This window comes from Hippocampus bargibanti, linkage group LG09 (assembly GCF_051943395.1).
Source record: "Hippocampus bargibanti isolate YZ-2025 linkage group LG09, ASM5194339v1, whole genome shotgun sequence".
Lineage (NCBI taxonomy): Eukaryota > Metazoa > Chordata > Actinopteri > Syngnathiformes > Syngnathidae > Hippocampus > Hippocampus bargibanti.
In genome coordinates, this window is record NC_142742.1 from 16,294,469 (window position 1) to 16,316,407 (window position 21,939).

General features: G+C 42.8%; 1 protein-coding gene and 20 non-coding genes across 21 annotated transcripts in view; all 21 read left to right on the plus strand.

The window, feature by feature from the left end:
- Positions 1-1,022: 1,022 nt before the first annotated feature.
- mgst3b (microsomal glutathione S-transferase 3b) overlaps positions 1,023-21,939 on the plus strand; it is a 29,025-nt gene continuing 8,108 nt past the window's right edge. The window contains exons 1-3 of the mRNA XM_089004569.1: positions 1,023-1,403; positions 1,543-1,665; positions 1,876-1,948. Of these exons, the coding sequence (XP_088860695.1) occupies positions 1,173-1,403; positions 1,543-1,665; positions 1,876-1,948 (427 nt within the window). The 5' untranslated portion in view covers positions 1,023-1,172. The remainder of the gene's footprint in view (positions 1,404-1,542; positions 1,666-1,875; positions 1,949-21,939) is intronic.
- trnam-cau (transfer RNA methionine (anticodon CAU)) lies at positions 9,829-9,901 on the plus strand. The gene has a single exon. It is a non-coding gene; the product is annotated as a tRNA-Met (tRNA).
- On the plus strand, positions 10,249-10,321 carry trnam-cau (transfer RNA methionine (anticodon CAU)). The gene has a single exon. It is a non-coding gene; the product is annotated as a tRNA-Met (tRNA).
- Positions 10,460-10,532, plus strand: trnam-cau (transfer RNA methionine (anticodon CAU)). Its single transcript has one exon. It is a non-coding gene; the product is annotated as a tRNA-Met (tRNA).
- trnam-cau (transfer RNA methionine (anticodon CAU)) lies at positions 11,302-11,374 on the plus strand. The gene has a single exon. It is a non-coding gene; the product is annotated as a tRNA-Met (tRNA).
- On the plus strand, positions 12,355-12,427 carry trnam-cau (transfer RNA methionine (anticodon CAU)). The gene has a single exon. It is a non-coding gene; the product is annotated as a tRNA-Met (tRNA).
- trnam-cau (transfer RNA methionine (anticodon CAU)) lies at positions 12,571-12,642 on the plus strand. Its single transcript has one exon. It is a non-coding gene; the product is annotated as a tRNA-Met (tRNA).
- On the plus strand, positions 12,991-13,063 carry trnam-cau (transfer RNA methionine (anticodon CAU)). The gene has a single exon. It is a non-coding gene; the product is annotated as a tRNA-Met (tRNA).
- On the plus strand, positions 13,412-13,484 carry trnam-cau (transfer RNA methionine (anticodon CAU)). The gene has a single exon. It is a non-coding gene; the product is annotated as a tRNA-Met (tRNA).
- On the plus strand, positions 13,833-13,905 carry trnam-cau (transfer RNA methionine (anticodon CAU)). The gene has a single exon. It is a non-coding gene; the product is annotated as a tRNA-Met (tRNA).
- trnam-cau (transfer RNA methionine (anticodon CAU)) lies at positions 14,044-14,116 on the plus strand. The gene has a single exon. It is a non-coding gene; the product is annotated as a tRNA-Met (tRNA).
- On the plus strand, positions 14,255-14,327 carry trnam-cau (transfer RNA methionine (anticodon CAU)). The gene has a single exon. It is a non-coding gene; the product is annotated as a tRNA-Met (tRNA).
- On the plus strand, positions 14,466-14,538 carry trnam-cau (transfer RNA methionine (anticodon CAU)). Its single transcript has one exon. It is a non-coding gene; the product is annotated as a tRNA-Met (tRNA).
- trnam-cau (transfer RNA methionine (anticodon CAU)) lies at positions 14,676-14,748 on the plus strand. The gene has a single exon. It is a non-coding gene; the product is annotated as a tRNA-Met (tRNA).
- Positions 14,886-14,959, plus strand: trnam-cau (transfer RNA methionine (anticodon CAU)). The gene has a single exon. It is a non-coding gene; the product is annotated as a tRNA-Met (tRNA).
- On the plus strand, positions 15,308-15,380 carry trnam-cau (transfer RNA methionine (anticodon CAU)). Its single transcript has one exon. It is a non-coding gene; the product is annotated as a tRNA-Met (tRNA).
- On the plus strand, positions 15,729-15,801 carry trnam-cau (transfer RNA methionine (anticodon CAU)). The gene has a single exon. It is a non-coding gene; the product is annotated as a tRNA-Met (tRNA).
- Positions 16,362-16,434, plus strand: trnam-cau (transfer RNA methionine (anticodon CAU)). Its single transcript has one exon. It is a non-coding gene; the product is annotated as a tRNA-Met (tRNA).
- Positions 17,586-17,658, plus strand: trnat-cgu (transfer RNA threonine (anticodon CGU)). The gene has a single exon. It is a non-coding gene; the product is annotated as a tRNA-Thr (tRNA).
- trnam-cau (transfer RNA methionine (anticodon CAU)) lies at positions 18,429-18,501 on the plus strand. Its single transcript has one exon. It is a non-coding gene; the product is annotated as a tRNA-Met (tRNA).
- trnam-cau (transfer RNA methionine (anticodon CAU)) lies at positions 21,622-21,694 on the plus strand. Its single transcript has one exon. It is a non-coding gene; the product is annotated as a tRNA-Met (tRNA).

The following is a 21,939-nucleotide window of genomic DNA, read 5'->3' on the forward strand; positions in this document are numbered from 1 at the left end:
TTGATTGGGCTGAGGAGGAGGGAAAAATGCTCCTGGCTAGCTCGCCAATAAAGAGCTTGATGTTTCTCTTTATTTGTAAGTAGGTTCGTTGTCAGATCTCCCAGGCAGGTGACGCTCAGAGCTTGAACGTGGCGTGGAGTCGAGCAAGTTGTGCTGTGAAACTCCGTGCGATGCTGAGCAGGTCTCTGCGAGCGGTGTGTCTGTCTGGGTCTGAGTCCGAGATGAGTCTGATTCTCTCTGTCCCACAACAGCTGCTTTTATACCATTTTCAAGCGTGTGATATGCGTCAGGGTGAGACGCACATCAAGGAGATCAAGGAATTGAAAAGGAGGTTAATCCCCAAAATCTCACAGTACAGGTAACATCCTACTTACGACCGGCGTGACTTCCGACCACCCATCCTTACGACCACAACCACCAGACCCTAGTTTTTTTTTTACATTTAAATTCTGCGCTGGCACCGCAACGCCCTAGCAGCCCAGCAACGAGTACGACAATTTTGGCCAGCCAGAATCTCACTCTCGCACAGCAATCGTCCGTGTGATGGCACCGGGGGGTGTCCACCGCCCAAGGCGAGAGCCGAAGTGGGTGGGCGTCGGCGCTCGGCACCGTCATGACGAGAACTGGGGGAGGGTCCCCCGGCATTGGCGGCACCACGTCGGCGCGATGTACGTATACGTGTGCGTGCGTGTGCGTGTTGCTCTTTTTCCGGTGTCTGATTTGTCTATTGGGATTTAGTTACGCCACAAAATAGACTTAGCACATACGCATGTTTAGTTTCCAAATTTATATTTACGTGGTCTTGTGTGCTTTTTACAATTTATCATATTTAATTTATGTATTTGTTTTACTTAAACATTCAACTAATTGGAGTTATCCTTTTCCGGTGTCTGAGGAGCGTTGATTTGATTGGTGGAAAATAAACATCTTGTTTTTTTACGTCACAAAAAAGGCGGGGAAAGGGAAATAAGCACATACTCTTTTTGTGTGCGCGTGCGTTCCTGCGTGCGTGTTCGTGTGCGCGCGCCCGTGTGTGTTTCTCCCATCTTTTATTACGGATTTTGACCAACCACGTATGGCTTCAACCGAAGGTGTGCAGGGGATTAAGTCGGCTCCTCAAGCGGCTCCCTTTTAAGAACCGTCTGCAGTTGGTCACTTAAAATAGTCGGTCAATGAAAATAGTCGGCTCCAACCGCCAATTTGTTCGCGAACGACACATCAGACTGTCCCGGATCTTTTCTGCACGACCTGCCAACGAAGCTAACAATTACTCTGAGATGGATATTCTTACTGTTTTGCCCTCCAATTTTGGATATGTCATCTTCACTTACCTTTACAGTTGGATGATGCTTGCTTATCTAGCTGTCAAAGTTGGAGCTGCCAGGAAGAAGTATGGCGTTAAGGTAGTGGTGTTTTCATTTCAACGAAAGCTGTTGATTAGACAAAGCCATAACGATATACTTTGTACTTATTGCTGCTTGTTTTGGAAGAATCGATGTGGGTTTACTTTCTGAGAAAATGATTGTCATGTATATTGTACAGTATCCAACAATGTACAGTGACAAGGAGCAAGTTTTCAACTGCATCCAGAGAGCCCACCAGAACACTCTTGAGGTGTATCCTCAGTGGCTTGTTTTCCAGACCATCGCAGCCCTCGTCTATCCAGTATGTTTTATTTCAATTTATGTTGAAGATATTCGTCAGAATCTTTTCTTAAAACGCCTGTGAGACGGGCAAAAGTTATCTTTGCTCTTTGAGATGAATATAATGATAACAGCACCATACTCGGCACCGAAAAGCACTGTCACAATGACAAAGCACATTTTTAATTACGTGGATTATAAAAAAATGTTTTTGCTGTTTCTTAATCCTCAGTTATCAGCTTCAGTACTAGGAGCCATTTGGGTGACCAGTCGGCTTTCATATGCCTGGGGTTATTATACTGGAGGTAAGACTGACATTTGTTCCTCAAAAAAGGATCAAAAAGAAGGTCCAATATTTCGGTCTTCTACTTCTTCCTTTCATAACTTTGCTGCTGTAAATTTCTCTATTGTGAGACTAACAAAGGTTTTCTTGCTTGATCTTATCTAAATTTGGCTCTGTGATCACAGCAATTGATGCAAGTGCCAAGAAAATTTTAATATCAAGGGAATTTATTTCCATACTTGTTTTCAAAAAATATTACTTTATCACAAAAAAAGTGAACAATTTCAAGCCTTTACTTATTTGTTTATTATAATTATGGCAGGAAAAACACAAACATCAACAGTTTGGTGTTTACAACGTACAGTGAGACCTCAACTTACGAACTTAATTGGTTCCCAGACAGAGTGTGTAAGGCGAAAAGTGTGTATCTCAAAAAATATTTTCCCATAGGAAACCATTAAAATGGGAATAATCCATTCCCGGGTTTCCATAAAATATACTTTTCAACGAAATAAGCCTTAAAACTACACACAACATACCTTATTCTATGTATAATAAATGTGCTATTGTATTGTAATGAAAGAATAAAGTCATAAAGTCACTTTATTTACATTTGTGATTGTCATTGATGGCTTGATCGAATGGCGTTGGAGGTCGAAGGTCAAAGGGAATTGCTGTTTGGAAAGAGAGGCACATTACATGAGGACTGTAATTAAAGAAATAAACTGCTATAAAATAAAGTTTTATTTACCTTTTTGATGGTGAGTCACCTTCCATAAGGACTGTTGGTAACTTAACCTCTGGTGCTGTTCGGCCGTGTGCTTCCGCCGAAGATCACTCCGCCAGCCGTGGTGGGTGTGTATTATGAAAATAGTGCTTATTATAAGGTTTAATTTTCAGAAATGTGATGTTTGTTAGACGAAAAGTTTGTAAGATAAGGTGTTTGTAAGTTGAGGTCTCACTGTAACACTTTAATGGCCATCAAGGCTATAGGCTTGGCTTTACTTTCCCAAACCCCTTCAGTTCGAATTGGTTTCACCACTGGAATCTGAACACTTTAGTGGCCCAACGACTCAATTCGTTCCTTTCTTCATCCATATCACCTTTCATTATTGAAGGGGACTACCCATGCAGCCTTGTTTTTTTTTTTTTTTTTTTTTCAAATGGCATGCAAACATACAAAGCAACAGAAACAAACAAACAACACTGCAAACAAAACACAACAAAAGTAAACAAAACCATTGGTTTTGAATAGCTCATGATCTGAGGTGTGTCTCAGCAAATCTTTCTGTATACTTGATATTTTCCAAATAGTTGGCAAAATACATTAGGTGACATAATCGCGTGTGAGACAGTACCTGATCGCACAGGAAATAGGGGTTCCTGACAGATAATCATTATACAAGAAGAAAAAAGAGGAGAGAAGAAAAAAATAGAAGAGAGAGAGAGTGGGAGGAGGGGGTTGCCAGGGGTTTTAACATTTCATCGAGTCTGCACAACATAGTGAAATTGACAAAAAAGAGGGGGGGGGGGACCCCAGATGAATTCGGCAAGCACATCATCCTATGCCATATTTCATGAAACAAATCATGTGTTTTGATAGCGTTTGGGTCGGCAGATGGTTGAATTGTTTTCTGATATAGTTTCATTTCATTTTGAACTATTACAAATAGGGGTTTCCTCCCACAAAATTTAGATTTATGAATATGATGTTTGGCAAGAAAAACTAATAAATTAATAATAAAATATTTATCGTTGGTCTTGTTGTAATATCCAAACAGCATGTCTTTGTAATGAAATATGAACGGAGAAGTGATTTTACATTGAACGTATTTGACAAAGTGTTTCCAGAAGCGAGTAGTTTCGGGACAAGCCTAGAAGAGGTGAGTTGCAGTTTCAGGCTCAGCTTCACAAAATGTACAACATATATCCTGTAAGGACCGGATCTTATGTTTAACAGGATAGCAACGGTGCAAAAGTTTGTAGGTTATTTCTCTTTGTTTGTTTGAGATGAAAAATTTATATGGAAGGGTCCAAACCTTTTCCCATGGGATATTTGGGACATACGTTCTCCAGTGATGAACAACGTAGGGAACCGTCACAAAAGATTTTTGAAACAAATGTCGAATTGCACGGTTCCGATTTCGAGCAATTGATGAGAAACAGAGTTTCCCCAGGGTAGTTTCTGTCACTGGAATTGGCGGTGGTCTGTCGGGAGTAGCGGAGTGACCCTTGAACAGGCTTATGATACCACTTGGGATGGCATCCATAACGATGGCAAAGTCCTTAGGGGTCACAGGGATTTGATGCGTATTGAGAAACTCAGCATAGTTCATTAAAACATTGTTTGTGTTAAAAAGTTGCTTTACATAAATGATACCCCAGTCAATCCATCTCGACAAAAACAGTGATTTGTTTTTGTACAAAATATGACAGTTATTCCAGATCATACATGAATGCGGAGAGAAAGAATGGTTGTACATTAGGCACCAGGCTAATAAAACTTGTTTATGGAATTTTGATAGGTTAACAGGCAATTTTTCAACCTTATAATTACATTTCAGCAAGAAAGACGGACCACCAAGTCGGGAAAACATGGATTTTGGACTGAAATTCCAGATTGCATCAGGGCTACACAGATAATTACGCAGCCAGTTAATCTTAAACGTATAGATTAGAGAAGTAAAGTCCAAAAAATGTAGGCCTCCCTCCTTTAACGTCCTGGATATGACTGAGTTTCTTATATAATGAGTTTTATTTTTCCATACAAAGTTATATATTATTTTGTCCATTGTCTTACATGTGCTTGGATCCACATTTAAAGCCATTGTAGGATATACAAACCGAGAGATTCCCTCACTTTTTGCTAGCAGTATTCTTCCGTTTAGTGATAGATCCCTTTGTAACCAGTGATTAAAGCGCTTCTTGGTTTTATCAATTATTGGATCGAGGTTCAGATGACAACGCTCTTCGTCTTCTTTGGCTATGACAACACCTAGGTACATCACTTGATTTTTAACAGGTATGTTGTATAGCATAGACTCATTACATGATTTCACAGCTAACAACTCACATTTATTTATATTAAGTGAAAGACCTGACGCTTTGGAAAACTCTTTAACCAGAGCTATGGCCTTTGGAATTTGCTCAGGATTTTTCAGGAAGAGTGTGGTGTCATCTGCCACCTGGCTAATCACAACCTGCCTGCCCGCTACTTCAATCCCTTGGACCTCGCTTTCAGTGACCAACAGTGATAAGATTTGTGCTGAAAGTAAGAATAAATAGGGAGAAATGGGACAACCTTGACGGATGCCACGGGAGACGTTGAAGCGAGGGGATGTACCATATTTAAGCAGTATTGAGGAGTTGCAGTTGGTGTACAGTGTCTTAACAGCCTGAGTAAAGTAGTTTCCAAAACCAAACTTATTAAGTGATTGAAAAATAAAACGGTGTTCCAAAGTGTCAAAAGCTTTGTAAAAATCGAGAAATAAAATAAAACTATTGTGGTTAATAAGTTCCTGATAATCACGAATATACAATACAAGACGAACATTATTGGCAATGTGTCTTTTACTCAAGAAGCCTGACTGTGTTTCGCTAATTATATGCGGTAAGGATTTTCTAATTCGGTTTGCAAGGATGGAGGCCAAAATTTTATAGTCTGTATTTAATAGGCAGATAGGGCTCCAGTTTTCAAGAGATGATGTGTCTTTTTTTTGGTTTTGGAATGAGAGATATAATGTCACGTTCCGACGGCGACAGTGGCAGCTGGCGAGCAGGAACGTGTGGGATTGGCGGTGGATCGCTAAGCAGGACAGAGGCGTAGGTGCAGGCAATGGATTTATTAACATAAAGCGCGGGTCCGAAAAGACGCGGACCCGGTAAAAAGTTCGTGAGACAAAACCAAGAATGACAAACTGACAATGCTAGTGGGTGAGTGGCGGCAATCCACCCAACCACACTAACTAAGAAAATAAAGTGGCACACGGGGGTTCAAAATAACCTACCACGCGGTGCAATAAACAAACGCGTTCGTGGCTAAAATCATTCCTCGGGCGAAGCAAATTATGTACTGGCTTCAAGTTCCAAGTACTGGCATGGCACGAGGCGAAGTATCTTCCGACGCTGGGTGAGTGCCAGCGTCGGGTTTAAATGTCCACAGTCAATGAGGAGGAAATTGACAGCAGCTGGCGAACGGCGGGAGCGGAGGCCCCCGCCCAGCTGTCAACTGGCTCATGACATATAAAACCTTGAGAGAGTGAACAGGGGAGGGAGCCTTTTGAGATGCTTTCAGAAAAAACATTGAGCAGGAAAGGAGCCAAAGGGTCAGAAATGGTTTTATACAATTCTGAAGTAAGCCCATCGTTTCCAGGAGATTTATTCATCTTGAGCTGCTTAATTGCATCCTGCACTTCAATTAGATTGATTGGTTGATCACATCGTTTTTTCTCATTAATACTAATACAGTAAAGTCTCGTTATATCGATATTCAAGGGAGTCCGAAAAAATATCGATATAACCGGGACTATCGATATATCCGACCCTGTTTGCATGTAATTTTCTCCGTGCGTGCATAGAAATAGTATCGATATAACCGGGACTATCGATATATCCGATATCGATATAACGAGACTTTACTGTAGTTTTATTGGACGTAATGGACTCTAAAATTGACACTGGCTCTGCTTGCATATGGTTGGAAGTATATAGGTTACCATAGAATTTTGAGCAGAAACAGGAGATTTTGTGGTAGTCTGAAACAATTTTGTTATCAATTTTTAATGTGTCAATGGTTTGTTTTTTAGATTTAGATTTTTCCAAGTTAAAGAAGTACGATGAGCATTTTTCCCATTCTTCCAGCCAACGCCTCCTGGATCTGATAAATGCTTTTCGTCTATATATACCATCAAGTTTATCTTGGTAGTCTGCTAACTTGGCGTGATCATCCTCAGATAGGGTTGCTGATTGACTGGAGAGAGACATTATTTGAGCACAAAAATTGTCCTCTTCCACTCCTCTGTGTTTCGCTAAATTGCTGCTATATTTCCTCATATATTTACCGATTTCGTATTTTAGAAGTTCCCATTGGAGGCTGAAAGAGTTTTGAAGAAGGGCTGTGTCCCAATGAGACTTTATTAACCTGTTTATATTTTCCTTTACCTCATCATGGGCTAACAAACTATTGTTCAGCTTCCAACATAAAGCCTTTGGAATATTCATAACTGGTGTCAAGGTTACCTTAAGTGTGATTATTTTATGATCAGACAGTGGTGCTGGGTGGTAGTCTACTTCAACGAGGTCCGCAGAGATTGTGTTAGATATCAACCAGTAATCCAGTCTAGATTTTTTTGAAAGGTCCTCAGAGTGCCAAGTATATGTTTTTAGAGAGGGAAACTTTTCTCTGAAAACATCATATAGGTTGTATTTCTCCATGAAGGTGATGAGGTATAGATTAGAGACTGCTTGACTTGGTGGTGGTGGAAGTCGATCTAGTTTGTTATTCATAACTACATTAAAATCACCACCCAGAATTAAATAGGCAGTTGGATATTTGTTTAACCAGTACTCACTGGTACTGTAACCAGCACTTTTTTATCAATTTCTTCTAACAATAATATATTTTTAGGACGTGAATTGTACCCATATATATTAATCATGATAACATTTTTATCTGAGATTGCCAACATAAGTATGATATAGTGACCTTCCGGGTCACTGTCATGACCAATAATTTCCCCAGAGAAATTTTCTTTTAGAACTGTGACACCGGCTGCCTTTTCCGACCTGTGTGCTCCCCATAAGTCTCTTCCCCATTGACTTTTCCAGAGACTGACGTCATTTGTTGTACTATGAGTTTCTTGTAAAAACAAGAAATCACACTTCAATTTTCTGAGAAACAAAAATACAGCTTTGCGTTCCAAGGAGTTCCTTAAACCCCTGGCATTTAGGGAGAGAAGGGAAAGGGACATAGGGATGAGAACAGTAAGAAATAGACAAGGAAAATAGAAGAAGTGAAAAATTAAGCTAGGAAAAGTAAAATATAAAAGAAATTACATTTTTTTTAACAAGAACTAAATATAGAAAACTCAAACAGCAATCCACGGGATCACTTCAAAAACAAAGTGCCCACACCAAAGGTTTGGTGAAGCACAGTCTCTATTGAAAAAGAAATAGAGACTAAGGACTGCTGAATAATCAAAAGTAGTACATTTAAACATAATAAGCCCATAATGTATGATGCCTATCATAACGTGTAAAATATTAAATTTCTATTTCGAGAGCAACTGCTTTATTCATTATTTATTTATTATTCTTTTAATACTATTAGCTTAACAGCCTGGTAAATCAAAAATTATTTACAGGTATTGGAGGATACTTAGAGGTTAAGTCAGTCATCTCTCATCTCATCTCATTTTCCGTACCGCTTATTCCTCATTAGGGTCGCGGGGGTTGCTGGAGCCTATCTCAGCTGTCTTCGGGCACGAGGCGGGGTACACCCTGAATTGGTTGCCAGCCAATCGCAGGGCACACAAAGACATACAACAGTCACTCTCACACTCACACCGTTAAGTCAGTCAGAACTTCCTAAATATCAGGGAGGGAAGATCTCAACCCCATCCACAAAGGCACGGCCTCCCACAAAATGGGCCTGCTTATGTTCCTTTCTGGCCTTGTCCACTTGGGGCCACAACAGAAGCCTCCTCTCACGTACCTCTGGTGGGAAGTCAAGGGACAGCCGAAGACCTTTAGCCTGGAGGAAGGAGATACCCGCTTTCGCTGCTGCCCAGATGGCTTCTTTGTGGATCCTGAAGGCAAACTGGATCATTATAGGGCGACTCCTGGAGCTGTCTGGGCGTCTCGGGCCGAGGCGATGGATGGTGTCCACCACACCAGGGATCTTGTCCTTGGCCTCAGGCAGCACACCCTGAAGTACTTGTATGGTCTCCTGGCGGATATTCTGCTGGTTGTTTTCTTCCAATCCATCGAGGATAAGATTCCAACGTCGATGATAGGTCTCCCACATGGAAATACGGTTTATCATGTCTTTGTTTAAACTGCGTGGGTGAGACTCCAGTTTTCCCAATCTATCCTTTATTGCAAATGTTTCTGTGTGCATCTGGTCCAGAGAAACTTTCAAGCCATTTATTTGTTTTGTATTTTCGCAACTCTCTGCTTGTACTTTTGCAATAGTTCATCTTAATCATAGCCTCTAGGGCATCAGCTCTTGTGTTCATTAGTTGCCGCAGAGACTCGAATTCAGCGAGCACAATTGCCATGAGGTCTTGGGGAACTGGACCTCGGATATTGCGAGCTATTTTGGCTGCTGGTGAAGTAGGGGAGGAAACTGTGGTAGAGGTAGCCGCAGGAGAGAGTGGAAGCGGAGGGAACGAATCTCCCACCACATTCTCATTGGAAGCCACAGTAGGTTCACCCCCCAGGTAATCGTGCATATTAGCAACAATCATGGCGTGACTTTCTTTTGGACGACATACAGAAGGCAAAGAAACAGTATTTTCACTTTCACATCCTGTAGTAGCAGCATTAAGGGGTACAGGGCTGACGTTAGCTTTGGTGTTAGCATCTGTAGCCCTGCCTTTTCTCTTAGTCATTGTAGATCTTATCTGGTCTCAGATCAAGCAGAGACGATTAAATGTTATCTTGCAGTTGCTCACATGTATTCAGGGCTCATTTGGTGTTCAGCAGTCCTAATGAAAGGAAGCACTCAGGAGTGCATGTCCTCCTTCGTCGCACGTGTGTGTCACGGGCACGAGAACTCCTGCCCCCGACTGCAACTTGTCCTCGCCAATGTTGTTGCGCCGCTGCGGTACTGACTTGTGACGCGTTTGCGCAAAAGGAAGTCCGTGCCGCAAAACTGACGAAGAGGAGGATGAAGCTCATGCAGCCTTGTTAGCGCAGCCGGTAGCGCATCAATCTCATAATCTGAAGGTCGTGAGTTCAAACCCCATACAGGGCATGGCTTTGTCTTCAGGAACCTCTTCAGTTCAAATTGGTTTCACCACTTGTGCATGAACGTCCTTGTGGCCCTTTTGACTTCATTCTTTCCCTTCTTCATCCGTATCACCTTTCCTTTCTGAACCGAGCTGCCCATGCGGCCTTGTAAGCGCAGCTGGTATCGCGTCAGTCTCATAATCTGAAGGTCATGAGTTCTAGCCTCATACGGGGCATGCCTTATTATCCCGAACCTCTTCAGTTCGAATTGGTTTCACCACTTATATGTGAACACTTTTGTGGTCCAATCAGTCAATTCTTTCCTTTCTTCATCCATGTCACCTTTCATTATTGAAGGTGACTACCCATGCGGCCTTGTTAGCGCAGCCGGTAGCGCGTCAGTCTCATAATCTGAAGGTCATGAGTTCAAACCTCATACGGGGCATGATTTTATTTTCCCGAACCTCTTCAGTTGAAATTGGTTTCACCACTTGTGCATGAACATTCTTGTCGCCGTTTTCGGTTAATTCTTTCCCTTTTTCATCCATATCACCTTTCATTTGTGAACATAGTTGCCCTTGAGGCCTCGTTAGCGCAGCTGGTAGCGCGTCAGTCTCATAATCTGAAGGTCATGAGTTCAAACCTCATACGGGGCATGGTTTTATTTTCCCGAACCTCTTCAGTTGAAATTGGTTTCACCACTTATGCATGAACATTCTTGTCTCCGTTTTTGGTTAATTCCTTCCCTTTTTCATCCATATCACCTTTCATTTGTGAATTTAGCTGCCCATGAGGCCTCGTTAGCGCACCCGTCGCGTGTCAGTCTCATAATCTGCAGGTCATCTGTTCAAAACTCATACGGTGCATAGCTTTATTTTCCCAAACCTCTTCAGTTGAAATTCGTTTCACCACTTGTGCATGAACATTCTTGTCGCCGTTTTTGGTTAATTATTTCCCTTTTTCATCCATATCGCCTATCATTTCTGAATTTAGCTGCCAATGAGGCCACGTTAGCGCAGCCGGTAGCCCGTCAGTCTCATAATCTGCCGGTCATCTGTTCAAAACTCATACGGTGCATAGCTTTATTTTCCCAAACCTCTTCAGTTGAAATTGGTTTCACCACTTGTGCATGAACATTCTTGTCGCCATTTTCGGTTAAGTCTTTCCCTTTTTCATCCATATCACCTTTCATTTGTGAATTTAGCTGCCAATGAGGCCACGTTAGCGCAGTCGGTAGCCCGTCAGTCTCATAAGGTGAAGGTCAACAGTTCGAACCTCATACGCGGCATGTCTTTACTTTCCCAAACCGCTTCAGTTCGAATTGGTTTCACCACGTATATGTGAATGCTTTTGTGGGCCGATGACTCAATTCTTTCCTTTCTTCATCCATATCACCTTACACTATTGAAGGTGACTACACATGCGGCCTTGTTAGCGCAGCCGGTAGCGCGTCAGTCTCATAATTTGACGATCATGAGTTCAAACCTCATACGGGGCATGATTTTATTTTCCCGAACCTCTTCAGTTGAAATTGGTTTCACCACTTGTGCATGAACATTCTTGTCGCCGTTTTCGGTTAATTCTTTCCCTTTTTCATCCATATCACCTTTCATTTGTGAATTTAGCTGCCAATGAGTCCACGTTAGCGCAGCCGGTCGCGTGTCAGTCTCATAATCTGAAGTTCATGAGTTCAAACCTCATACGGGGCATTGTTTTACTTTCCCAAACCTCTTCAGTTGAAATTGGTTTCAACACTTGTGCATGAACATTCGTGTGGCCGTTTTCAGTTAATTATTTCCCTTCTTCATCTATATCACCTTTCATTTTTGAACGTAGTTGCCCATGAGGCCTTGTTAGCGCAGCTGGTAGCGCGTAAATCTCATGATCTGAAGGTCATGAGTTCAAACCTCATACGGGGCGTGGTTTTATTTTCCCCAACCTCTTCAGTTGAAATTGGTTTCACCACTTGTGCATGAACATTCTTGTGGCCGTTTTCGGTTAATTCTTTCCCTTTTTCATCCATATCACCTTTCATTTGTGAATTTAGCTGCCCATGAGGCCTCGTTAGCACACCCGTCGCGTGTCACTCTCATAATCTGCAGGTCATCTGTTCAAAACTCATACGGTGCATAGCTTTATTTTCCCAAACCTCTTCAGTTGAAATTGGTTTCACCACTTGTGCATGAACATTCTTGTCGCCGTTTTCGGTTAATCCTTTCCCTTTTTCATCCATATCACCTTTCATTTGTGAATTTAGCTGCCAATGAGGCCTCGTTAGCACACCCGTTGCGTGTCAGTCTCATAATCTGCAGGTCATCTGTTCAAAACTCATACGGTGCATAGCTTTATTTTCCCAAACCTCTTCAGTTGAAATTGGTTTCACCACTTGTGCATGAACATTCTTGTCGCCGTTTTTGGTTAAATCTTTCCCTTTTTCATCCATATCACCTTTCGTTTGTGAACGTAGTTGCTCATGAGGCCTCGTTAGCGCAGCTGGTAGCGCGTCAATCTCATACTCTGAAGGTCATGAGTTCAAACCTCATACGGGGCATGCTTTTATTTTATTTTCCCGAAACTCTTCAGTTGAAATTGGTTTCACCACTTGTGCATGAACATTCTTGTCGCCTTTTTCGGTTAATTCTTTCCCTTTTTCATCCATATCACCTTTCATTTGTGAACATGGTTGCCCATGAGGCCTCGTTAGCGCAGCTGGTAGCGCGTCAGTCTCATAATCTGAAGGTCATGAGTTCAAACCTCATACGGGCATGGTTTTATTTTCCCGAACCTCTTCAGTTGAAATTGGTTTCACCACTTGTGCATGAACGTTCTTGTCGGCGTTTTTGGTTAATTCTTTCCCTTTTTCATCCATATCACCTTTCATTTGCGAATTTAGCTGCCCATGAGGCCTCGATAGCACACCCGTCGCGTGTCAGTCTCATAATCTGCAGGTCATCTGTTCAAAACTCATACGGTGCATAACTTTATTTTCCCAAACCTCTTCATTTGAAATCGGTTTCACCACTTGTGCATGAACATTCTTGTCACCGTTTTCGGTTAATTCTTTCCCTTTTTCATCCATATCACGTTTCATTTGTGAACGTAGTTGCCCATGCGGCCTCGTTAGCGCAGCTGGTAGCGCGTCAGTCTCATAATCTGAAGGTCATGAGTTCAAACCTCATACGGGGCATGTCTTTACTTTCCCAAACCGCTTCAGTTGAAATTGGTTTCACCACTTGTGCATGAACATTCTTGTCGCCGTTTTCGGTTAAATCTTTCCCTTTTTCATCCATATCACCTTTCGTTTGTGAACGTAGTTGCTCATGAGGCCTCGATAGCACACCCGTCGCGTGTCAGTCTCATAATCTGCAGGTCATCTGTTCAAAGCTCATACGGTGCATAGCTTTATTTTCCCAAACCTCTTCAGTTGAAATTGGTTTCACCACTTGTGCATGAACATTCTTGTCGCCGTTTTCGGTTAATTCTTTCCCTTTTTCATCCATATCACCTTTCATTTGTGAACATGGTTGCCCATGAGGCCTCGTTAGCGCAGCTGGTAGCGCGTCAGTCTCATAATCTGAAGGTCATGAGTTCAAACCTCATACGGGGCGTGGTTTTATTTTCCCGAACCTCTTCAGTTGAAATTGGTTTCACCACTTGTGCATGAACGTTCTTGTCGCCGTTTTTGGTGAATTCTTTCCCTTTTTCATCCATATCACCTTTCATTTGTGAATTTAGCTGCCCATGAGGCCTCGATAGCACACCCGTCGCGTGTCAATCTCATAATCTGCAGGTCATCTGTTCAAAACTCATACGGTGCATAGCTTTATTTTCCCAAACCTCTTCAGTTGAAATTGGTTTCACCACTTGTGCATGAACATTTTTGTCGCTGTTTTCGGTTAATTCTTTCCCTTTTTCATCCATATCACGTTTCATTTGTGAACGTAGTTGCCCATGCGGCCTCGTTAGCGCAGCTGGTAGCGCGTCAGTCTCATAATCTGAAGGTCATGAGTTCAAACCTCATACGGGGCATGTCTTTACTTTCCCAAACCGCTTCAGTTGAAATTGGTTTCACCACTTGTGCATGAACATTCTTGTCGCCGTTTTCGGTTAATTCTTTCCCTTTTTCATCCATATCACGTTTCATTTGTGAACGTAGTTGCCCATGCGGCCTCGTTAGCGCAGCTGGTAGCGCGTCAGTCTCATAATCTGAAGGTCATGAGTTCAAACCTCATACGGGGCATGTCTTTACTTTCCCAAACCGCTTCAGTTGAAATTGGTTTCACCACTTGTGCATGATCATTCTTGTCGCTGTTTTCGGTGAAATCTTTCCTTTCTTCATCCATATCACCTTACACTATTGAAGGTAACTACCAATGTGGCCTTGTTAGCGCAACCGGTAGCGCGTCAGTCTCATAATCTGAAGGTCATGAGTTCAAACCTCATACGGGGCATGGTTTTATTTTCCCGAACCTCTTCAGTTGAAATTGGTTTCACCACTTGTGCATGAACATTCTTGTCGCCGTTTTTGGTTAATTCTTTCCCTTTTTCATCCATATGACCTTTCATTTCTGAATTTAGCAGCCAATGAGGCCACGTTAGCGCAGCCGGTAGCCCGTCAGTCTCATAATCTGAAGGTCATGAGTTCAAACCTCATACGCGGCATGTCTTTACTTTCCCAAACCACTTCAGTTCGAATTTGTTTCACCACTTGTATGTGAATGCTTTTGTGGCCCGATGACTCAATTCTTTCCTTTCTTCATCCATATCACCTTACACTATTGAAGGTGACTACCCGTGCGGCCTTGTTAGCGCAGCCGGTAGCGCGTCAGTCTCATAATCTGAAGGTCATGAGTTCAAACCTCATACGAGGCATGCTTTTATTTTCCCGAACCTCTTCAGTTGAAATTGGTTTCACCACTTGTGCATGAACGTTCTTGTCGCCGTTTTTGGTTAATTCTTTCCCTTTTTCATCCATATCACCTTTCATTTGTGAACGTAGTTGCTCATGTGGCCTCGTTAGCGCAGCTGGTACCGCGTCAGTCTCATAATCTGAAGGTCATGAGTTCAAACCTCATACGGGCCATGATTTTATTTTCCCGAACCTCTTCAGTTGAAATTGGTTTCACCACTTGTGCATGAACATTCTTGTCGCCGTTTTCGGTTAATTCTTTCCCTTTTTAATCCATATCACCTTTCATTTCTGAATTTAGCTGCCAATGAGGCCACGTTAGCTCAGCCGGTAGCCCGTCAGTCTCATAGTCTGAAGGTCATGAGTTCGAACCTCATACGCTGCATGTCTTTACTTTCCCAAACCGCTTCAGTTCGAATTGGTTTCACCACTTGTATGTGAATGCTTTTGTGGCCCGATGACTCAATTCTTTCCTTTCTTCATCCATATCACTTTACACTATTGAAGGTAACTACCCAAGTGGCCTTGTTAGCGCAGCCGGTAGCGCATCAGTCTCATAATCTGAAGGTCATGAGTTCAAAACTCATACGGGGCATGCTTTTATTTTCCCAAACCGCTTCAGTTCGAATTGGTTTCACCACTTGTGCATGAACATTCTTGTCGCAGTTTTTGGTTAAATCTTTCCCTTTTTCATCCATATCACCTTTCGTTTGTGAACGTAGATGCCAATGAGGCCACGTTAGCGCAGCCGGTAGACCGTCAGTCTCATAATCTGAAGGTCATGAGTTCGAACCTCATACGCGGCATGTCTTTACTTTCCCAAACCGCTTCAGTTCGAATTGGTTTCACCACTTGTATGTGAATGCTTTTGTGGACCGATGACTCAATTCTTTCCTTTCTTCACCCATATCACCTTACACTATTGAAGGTGACTACCCATGCGGCCTTGTTAGCGCAGCCGGTAGCGCGTCAGTCTCATAATCTGAAGGTCATGAGTTCAAACCTCATACGGGGCATAATTTTATTTTCCCGAACCTCTTCAGTTGAAATTGGTTTCACCACTTGTGCATGAACATTCTTGTCGCCGTTTTCGGTTAATTCTTTCCCTTTTTCATCCATATCACCTTTCATTTGTGAATTTAGCTGCCAATGAGTCCACGTTAGCGCAGCCGGTAGCCTGTCAGTCTCTTAATCTGAAGATCATGAGTTCAAACCTCACACGCGGCATGTCTTTACTTTCCCAAACCGCTTCAGTTCGAATTGGTTTCACCACTTGTGCATGAATATTCTTGTCGCCGTTTTCGGTTAAATCTTTCCCTTTTTCATCCATATCACCTTTCGTTTGTGAACGTAGTTCCCCATGAGGCCTCGTTGGCGCAGCCGGTAGCGCGACAATCACATAATCTGAAGTTCATGAGTTCAAACCTCATACGGGGCATGATTTTATTTTCCCGAACCTCTTCAGTTGAAATTGGTTTCACCACTTGTGCATGAACGTTCTTGTCGCCGTTTTTGGTTAATTCTTTCCCTTTTTCATCCATATCACCTTTCATTTGTGAACGTAGTTGCTCATGTGGCCTCGTTAGCGCAGCTGGTAGCGCGTCAGTCTCATAATCTGAAGGTCATGAGTTCAAACCTCATACGGGGCATGATTTTATTTTCCCGAACCTCTTCAGTTGAAATTGGTTTCACCACTTGTGCATGAACATTCTTGTCGCTGTTTCCGTTAATTCTTTCCCTTTTTCATCCATATCACCTTTCATTTGTGAATTTAGCTGCCAATGAGTCCACGTTAGCGCAGCCGGTAGACCGTCAGTCTCATAATCTGAAGGTCATGAGTTTGAACCTCATACGCGGAATGTCTTTACTTTCTCAAACCGCTTCAGTTCGAATTGGTTTCACCACTTGTATGTGAATGCTTTTGTGGCCCGATGACTCAATTCTTTCCTTTCTTCATCCATATCACCTTACACTATTGAAGGTGACTACCCATGCGTCCTTGTTAGCGCAGCCGGTAGCGCGTCAGTCTCATCAAGTCAAAGTCAAAGTCAGCTTTATTGTCAAATATGCTAATATGCATGACATACGGCACAGATGAAATTACTGTCCTCTCGGACCCAGCATGCAAGGCACTTATAATTACTGTAACAAACATAAACATGAAAACGCCAATTTGCTGGGAGAGGGGAGCCGCTGCGTGTTCACGCGCCACCATTTTGGGAAAAAAAATCGAAAAAATAACAAATATGACAACACAAAGACACAGAGTCATTCATTCTTCAGGACTTGCTGTACCCTCTTTGTGATGACATGAAGCAGTTCTAGTTGAAAGAGGAGAGGATCAAAGCATCCATGTCAGCAGTGGATCAGGGACGTCATGGTGGAATTTGTACGTCTACTACAAGCTCATAATCTGAAGGTCATGAGTTCAAACCTCATACGGGGCATGCTTTTATTTTATTTTCCCGAAACTCTTCAGTTGAAATTGGTTTCACCACTTGTGCATGAACATTCTTGTCGCCGTTTTTGGTTAAAGCTTTCCCTTTTTCATCCATATCACCTTTCGTTTGTGAACGTAGTTCCCCATGAGGCCTCGTTGGCGCAGCTGGTAGCGCGTCAATCACATGATCTGAAGGTCATGAGTTCAAACCTCCTACGGGCCATGGTTTTATTTTCCCGAACCTCTTCAGTTGAAATTGGTTTCACCACGTTTATGTGAATGCTTTTGTGTCCCGATGACTCAATTATTTCCTTTCTTCATCCATATCACCTTACACTATTGAAGGTGACTACCCATGCGGCCTTGTTAGTGCAGCCGGTAGCGCGTCAGTCTCGTAATCTGAAGGTCATGAGTTCAAACCTCATACGAGGCATGCTTTTATTTTCCCGAACCTCTTCAGTTGAAATTGGTTTCACCACTTGTGCATGAACATTCTTGTCGCCGTTTTTGGTTAATTCTTGCCCTTATTCATTTCATATCACCTTTCATTTGTGAATTTAGCTGCCCATGAGGCCTCGATAGCACACCCGTCGCGTGTCAGTCTCATAATCTGCAGGTCATCTGTTCAAAACTCATACGGTGCATAGCTTTATTTTCCCAAACCTCTTCAGTTGAAATTGGTTTCACCACTTGTGCATGAACATTCTTGTCGCCGTTTTTGGTTAATTCTTTCCCTTTTTCATCCATATGACCTTTCATTTCTGAATTTAGCAGCCAATGAAGCCACGTTAGCGCAGCCGGTAGCCCGTCAGTCTCATAATCTGAAGGTCATGAGTTCAAACCTCATACGGGGCATGTCTTTACTTTCCCAAACCGCTTCAGTTCGAATTGGTTTCACCACTTGTGCATGAACATTCTTGTCGCCGTTTTCGGTTAATTCTTTCCCTTTTTCATCCATATCACCTTTCATTTGTGAACGTAGTTGCCCATGAGGCCTCGTTAGCACAGCGTGTAGCGCGTCAGTCTCATAATCTGAAAGTAATCACTTCAAACCTCATACGGGGCTTGGCTTTACTTTCCCAAACCTCTTCATTTCGAATTGGTTTCACCACTTGTATGTGAACACTTTTGTGGCCCAATTAGTTAATTCTTTCCTTTCTTCAGCCATACCACCTTTCATTATTGAAGTTGGCTGCCCATGCGGCCTCGTTAGCGCAGCTGGTGGCGCGTCAGTCTCATAATCTGAAGGTCATGAGTTCAAACCTCATACGCGGCACGGTTTTACTTTCCCAAACCTCTTCAGTTCGAATTGGTATCACTACTTGTATGAGAACACTTTTGTGGCCCAATGACTAAATTCTTTCCTTTCTTTATCCATATCACCTTCCATTATTGAAGCTGACTGCCCATGTGGCCTTGTTAGCGCAGCCGGTAGTGCGTCATTCTCATAATCTGAAGGTCATGAGTTCAAACCTCTTAAAGGGCATGGCTTTATTTTACCAAACCTCGTGAGTTCATCTTTTCCCTTCTTCATCCATATCACCTTTCATTTGTGAATCTGGTGCACCATGCAGCCTCGTTAGCGTACCGGGTAGCGCGTTAATCTCATGATCTGAAGGCAATGAGTTCAAACCTCATAAAGGGCATGGCTTTACTTTCCCAAGCCTCTTCAGTTCAAATTGGTTTCATCCCTTGTACATGATAACTCTTCTGGCCCAATCACTTAATTCTTTCCTTTCTTCAGCCATACCACCTTTCATTATCGAAGTTGGCTGCCCATGTGGCCTTGTTAGCGCAGCTGGTGGCGTGTCAATGTTATAATCTGAAGGCCATGAGTTCAAGCCTCATACCGTGCATGGCTTTACTTTCCCAAAGATCTTCAGTCTGAATTGGTTTCACCACTTGTACGTGAACACTTTTGTGCCCCGATGAGTCAATTCTTTCCTCTCTTCTTCCATATCACCTTTGATTATTGAAGTTGGCTGGCCATGCGGCCTCGTTAGCGCAGCCGGTGGCGTGTCTATCTCATAATCTGAGGGTAATGAGTTCAAACCTCTCATGGATCATGACATTATTTTGCCAAACCTCCTCAGTTTAAATTGGTTTCACCACTTGGACATGAACACTCTTGCGGCCCAATGAGTTAATCATTTTCCTTCACTTGTATGTGCACACTTTTGTGGCCCATCAGTTACTTAGTTCCCTTCTTCATTCACATCACCTCTCATTTGTGAAGCATGTTCCACATGTGGCCTCATTGGCGCAGCAGGTAGCGCGTCAGTCTCATAATCTGAAGGTCATGAATTTAAACCTCATACGTGGCATGGCTTTATGTTCCCGAACCTCTTCAGTTTAATTTGGTTTCACCACTCGTGCATGAACATTCTTGTCGCAGTTTTTAGTTAATTCTTTCCCTTTTTCATCCATATCACCTTTCATTTGTGAATTTAGCGGCCCATGACACCTCGTTAGCGCACTCCGTCGTGTGTCAGTCTCATAATCTGCAGTTCATGTGTTCAAAACTCATACGGTGCATAGCTTTATTTTCCCAAACCTCTTCAGTTGAAATTGGTTTCACCACTTGTGCATGAACATTCTTTCCCTTTTTCATCCTTTCTTTGATGAATTTAGCTGCCCATGAGGCCTCGTTAGCGCAGCCGGTAGTGCGTCAGTCTCATAATCTGAAGGTCATGAGTTTGAACCTCCTACGGGGCATGTCTTTACTTTCCCAAACTGCTTCAGTTCCAATTGGTTTCACCACTTGTATGTGAATGCATTTGTGGCCCGATGACTCAATTATTTCCTTTCTTCATCGATATCACCTTACACTATTGAAGGTGAATACCCATGTGGCCTTGTTAGCGCATCTGATAGCGCTTCAGTCTCATAATCTGAAGGTCATCAATTCATGGCTTTATTTTCCCAAACCTCTTCAGTTGAAATTGGTTTCACCACTTGTGCATGAACATTCTTGTGGCCATTTTCAGTTAAGTATTTCCCTTCTTTATCCGTATCACCTTTCATTTGTGAACCGAGCTGCCCATGCGCCCTTGTAAATGCAGCTGGTAGCGCATCAGTCTCATAATTTGAAGGTCATTAGTTCAAACCTCATACGGAGCACGGTTTTACTTTCCCAAACCTCTTCAGTTCGAATTGTTTTCACCACTTGTATGTGAAGACTTTTGTGGCCCAATGAGTCAATTCTGTCCGTTCTGCATCCATATCACCTTTTATCATTGAAGTTGGCCGCCCATGCGGCCTCGTGAGCGCAGCCGGTAGTGCGTCAGTCTCATAATTTGAAAGTCATGAGTTCAAACCTCATACAGGGCATGACTTTATTTTCAGGAACCTCTTCAGTTCAAATTGGTTTCACCACTTGTGCATGAACATCCTTGTGGCCCTTTTTACTTCATTATTTCCCTTCTTTGTCCGTACCACCTTTCATTTGTGAACCGAGCTGCCCATGCGGCCTCGTGAGCGCAGCTGGTAGCGCATCAGTCTCATAATTTCAAGGTCATCACTTCAAACCTCATATGGGGCTTGGCTTTACTTTCCCAAAGCTCTTCATTTCGAATTGTTTTCACCACTTGTATGTGAACACTTTTGTGGCCCAATGAGTCAATTCTTTCCTTTCTTCAGCCATACCGCCTTTCATTATTGACGTTGACTGCCCATGCGGCCTCGTTAGCGCAGCTGGTGGTGCGTCAGTCTCATAATCTGAAGGTCATGAGTTCAAACCTCTTACGCGGCACGGTTTTACTTTCCCAAACCTCTTCAGTTCGAATTTGTATCACTACTTGTATGAGAACACTTTTGTGGCCCAATTACTAAATGCTTTCCTTTCTTTATCCATATCACCTTTCATTATTGAAGGTGACTCCCCATGTGGCCTTGTTAGCGCAGCCCTCATACTCTGAAGGTCATGAGTTCAAACCTCATATGGATCATGACATTATTTTGCCAAACCTCCTCAGTTTAAATTGGGTTCACCACTTGGACATGAACACTCTTGCGGCCCAATGAGTTATTCATTTCCCTTCACTTGTATGTGAACACTTTTGTGGCCCATCAGTTAATTATTTCCCTTCTTCATTCATATTACCTCTCATCATCAAATGGTGAGTATAGTTTTGCCTTTTTGATTGTTGCTGTGCTCATGACCATTTTGTGTTTGGGAGCCTTTTACTGAGCGTGTTGCTTGTTCTGTAGCCACAAAGGGACATAAGTCTTCTTGTGCCGGTCCCAAGCCCGGATAAATACAGAGGGTTGTGTCAGGAAGGGCATCCAACGTAAAAGCTGAAGATGGTGGTTACTGATTCGCTGTGGCGACCCCTTGAAGGGAAAAGCCGAAAGGAAAAGAAGAAGAAGAAGATTTGTGAAGCATGCCCTCCATGTGGCCTTGTTGGCGCAGCAGGTAGCGCGTCAGTCTCATAATCTGAAGGTCCTGAGTTCAAACCTCATACGGGGCATGGGTTTATTTTGCCAAACCTCCTCATCTTAAATTGGTTTCGCCACTTGTACATGAACAGTCTTGCCGCCCAATGAGTGAATTATTTCCCTTCATTCATATCACCTTTCATTTGTGAAACTTGCTACCCATGAGGCCTCGTTAGCGCAGCCAGTAGCGCGTCAATCTCATAATCCGAAGGTCTTGAGTTCAAACCTCATACGGGGCCTGGCTTTATTTTCCCAAACCTCCTCAGTTTAAATTTGT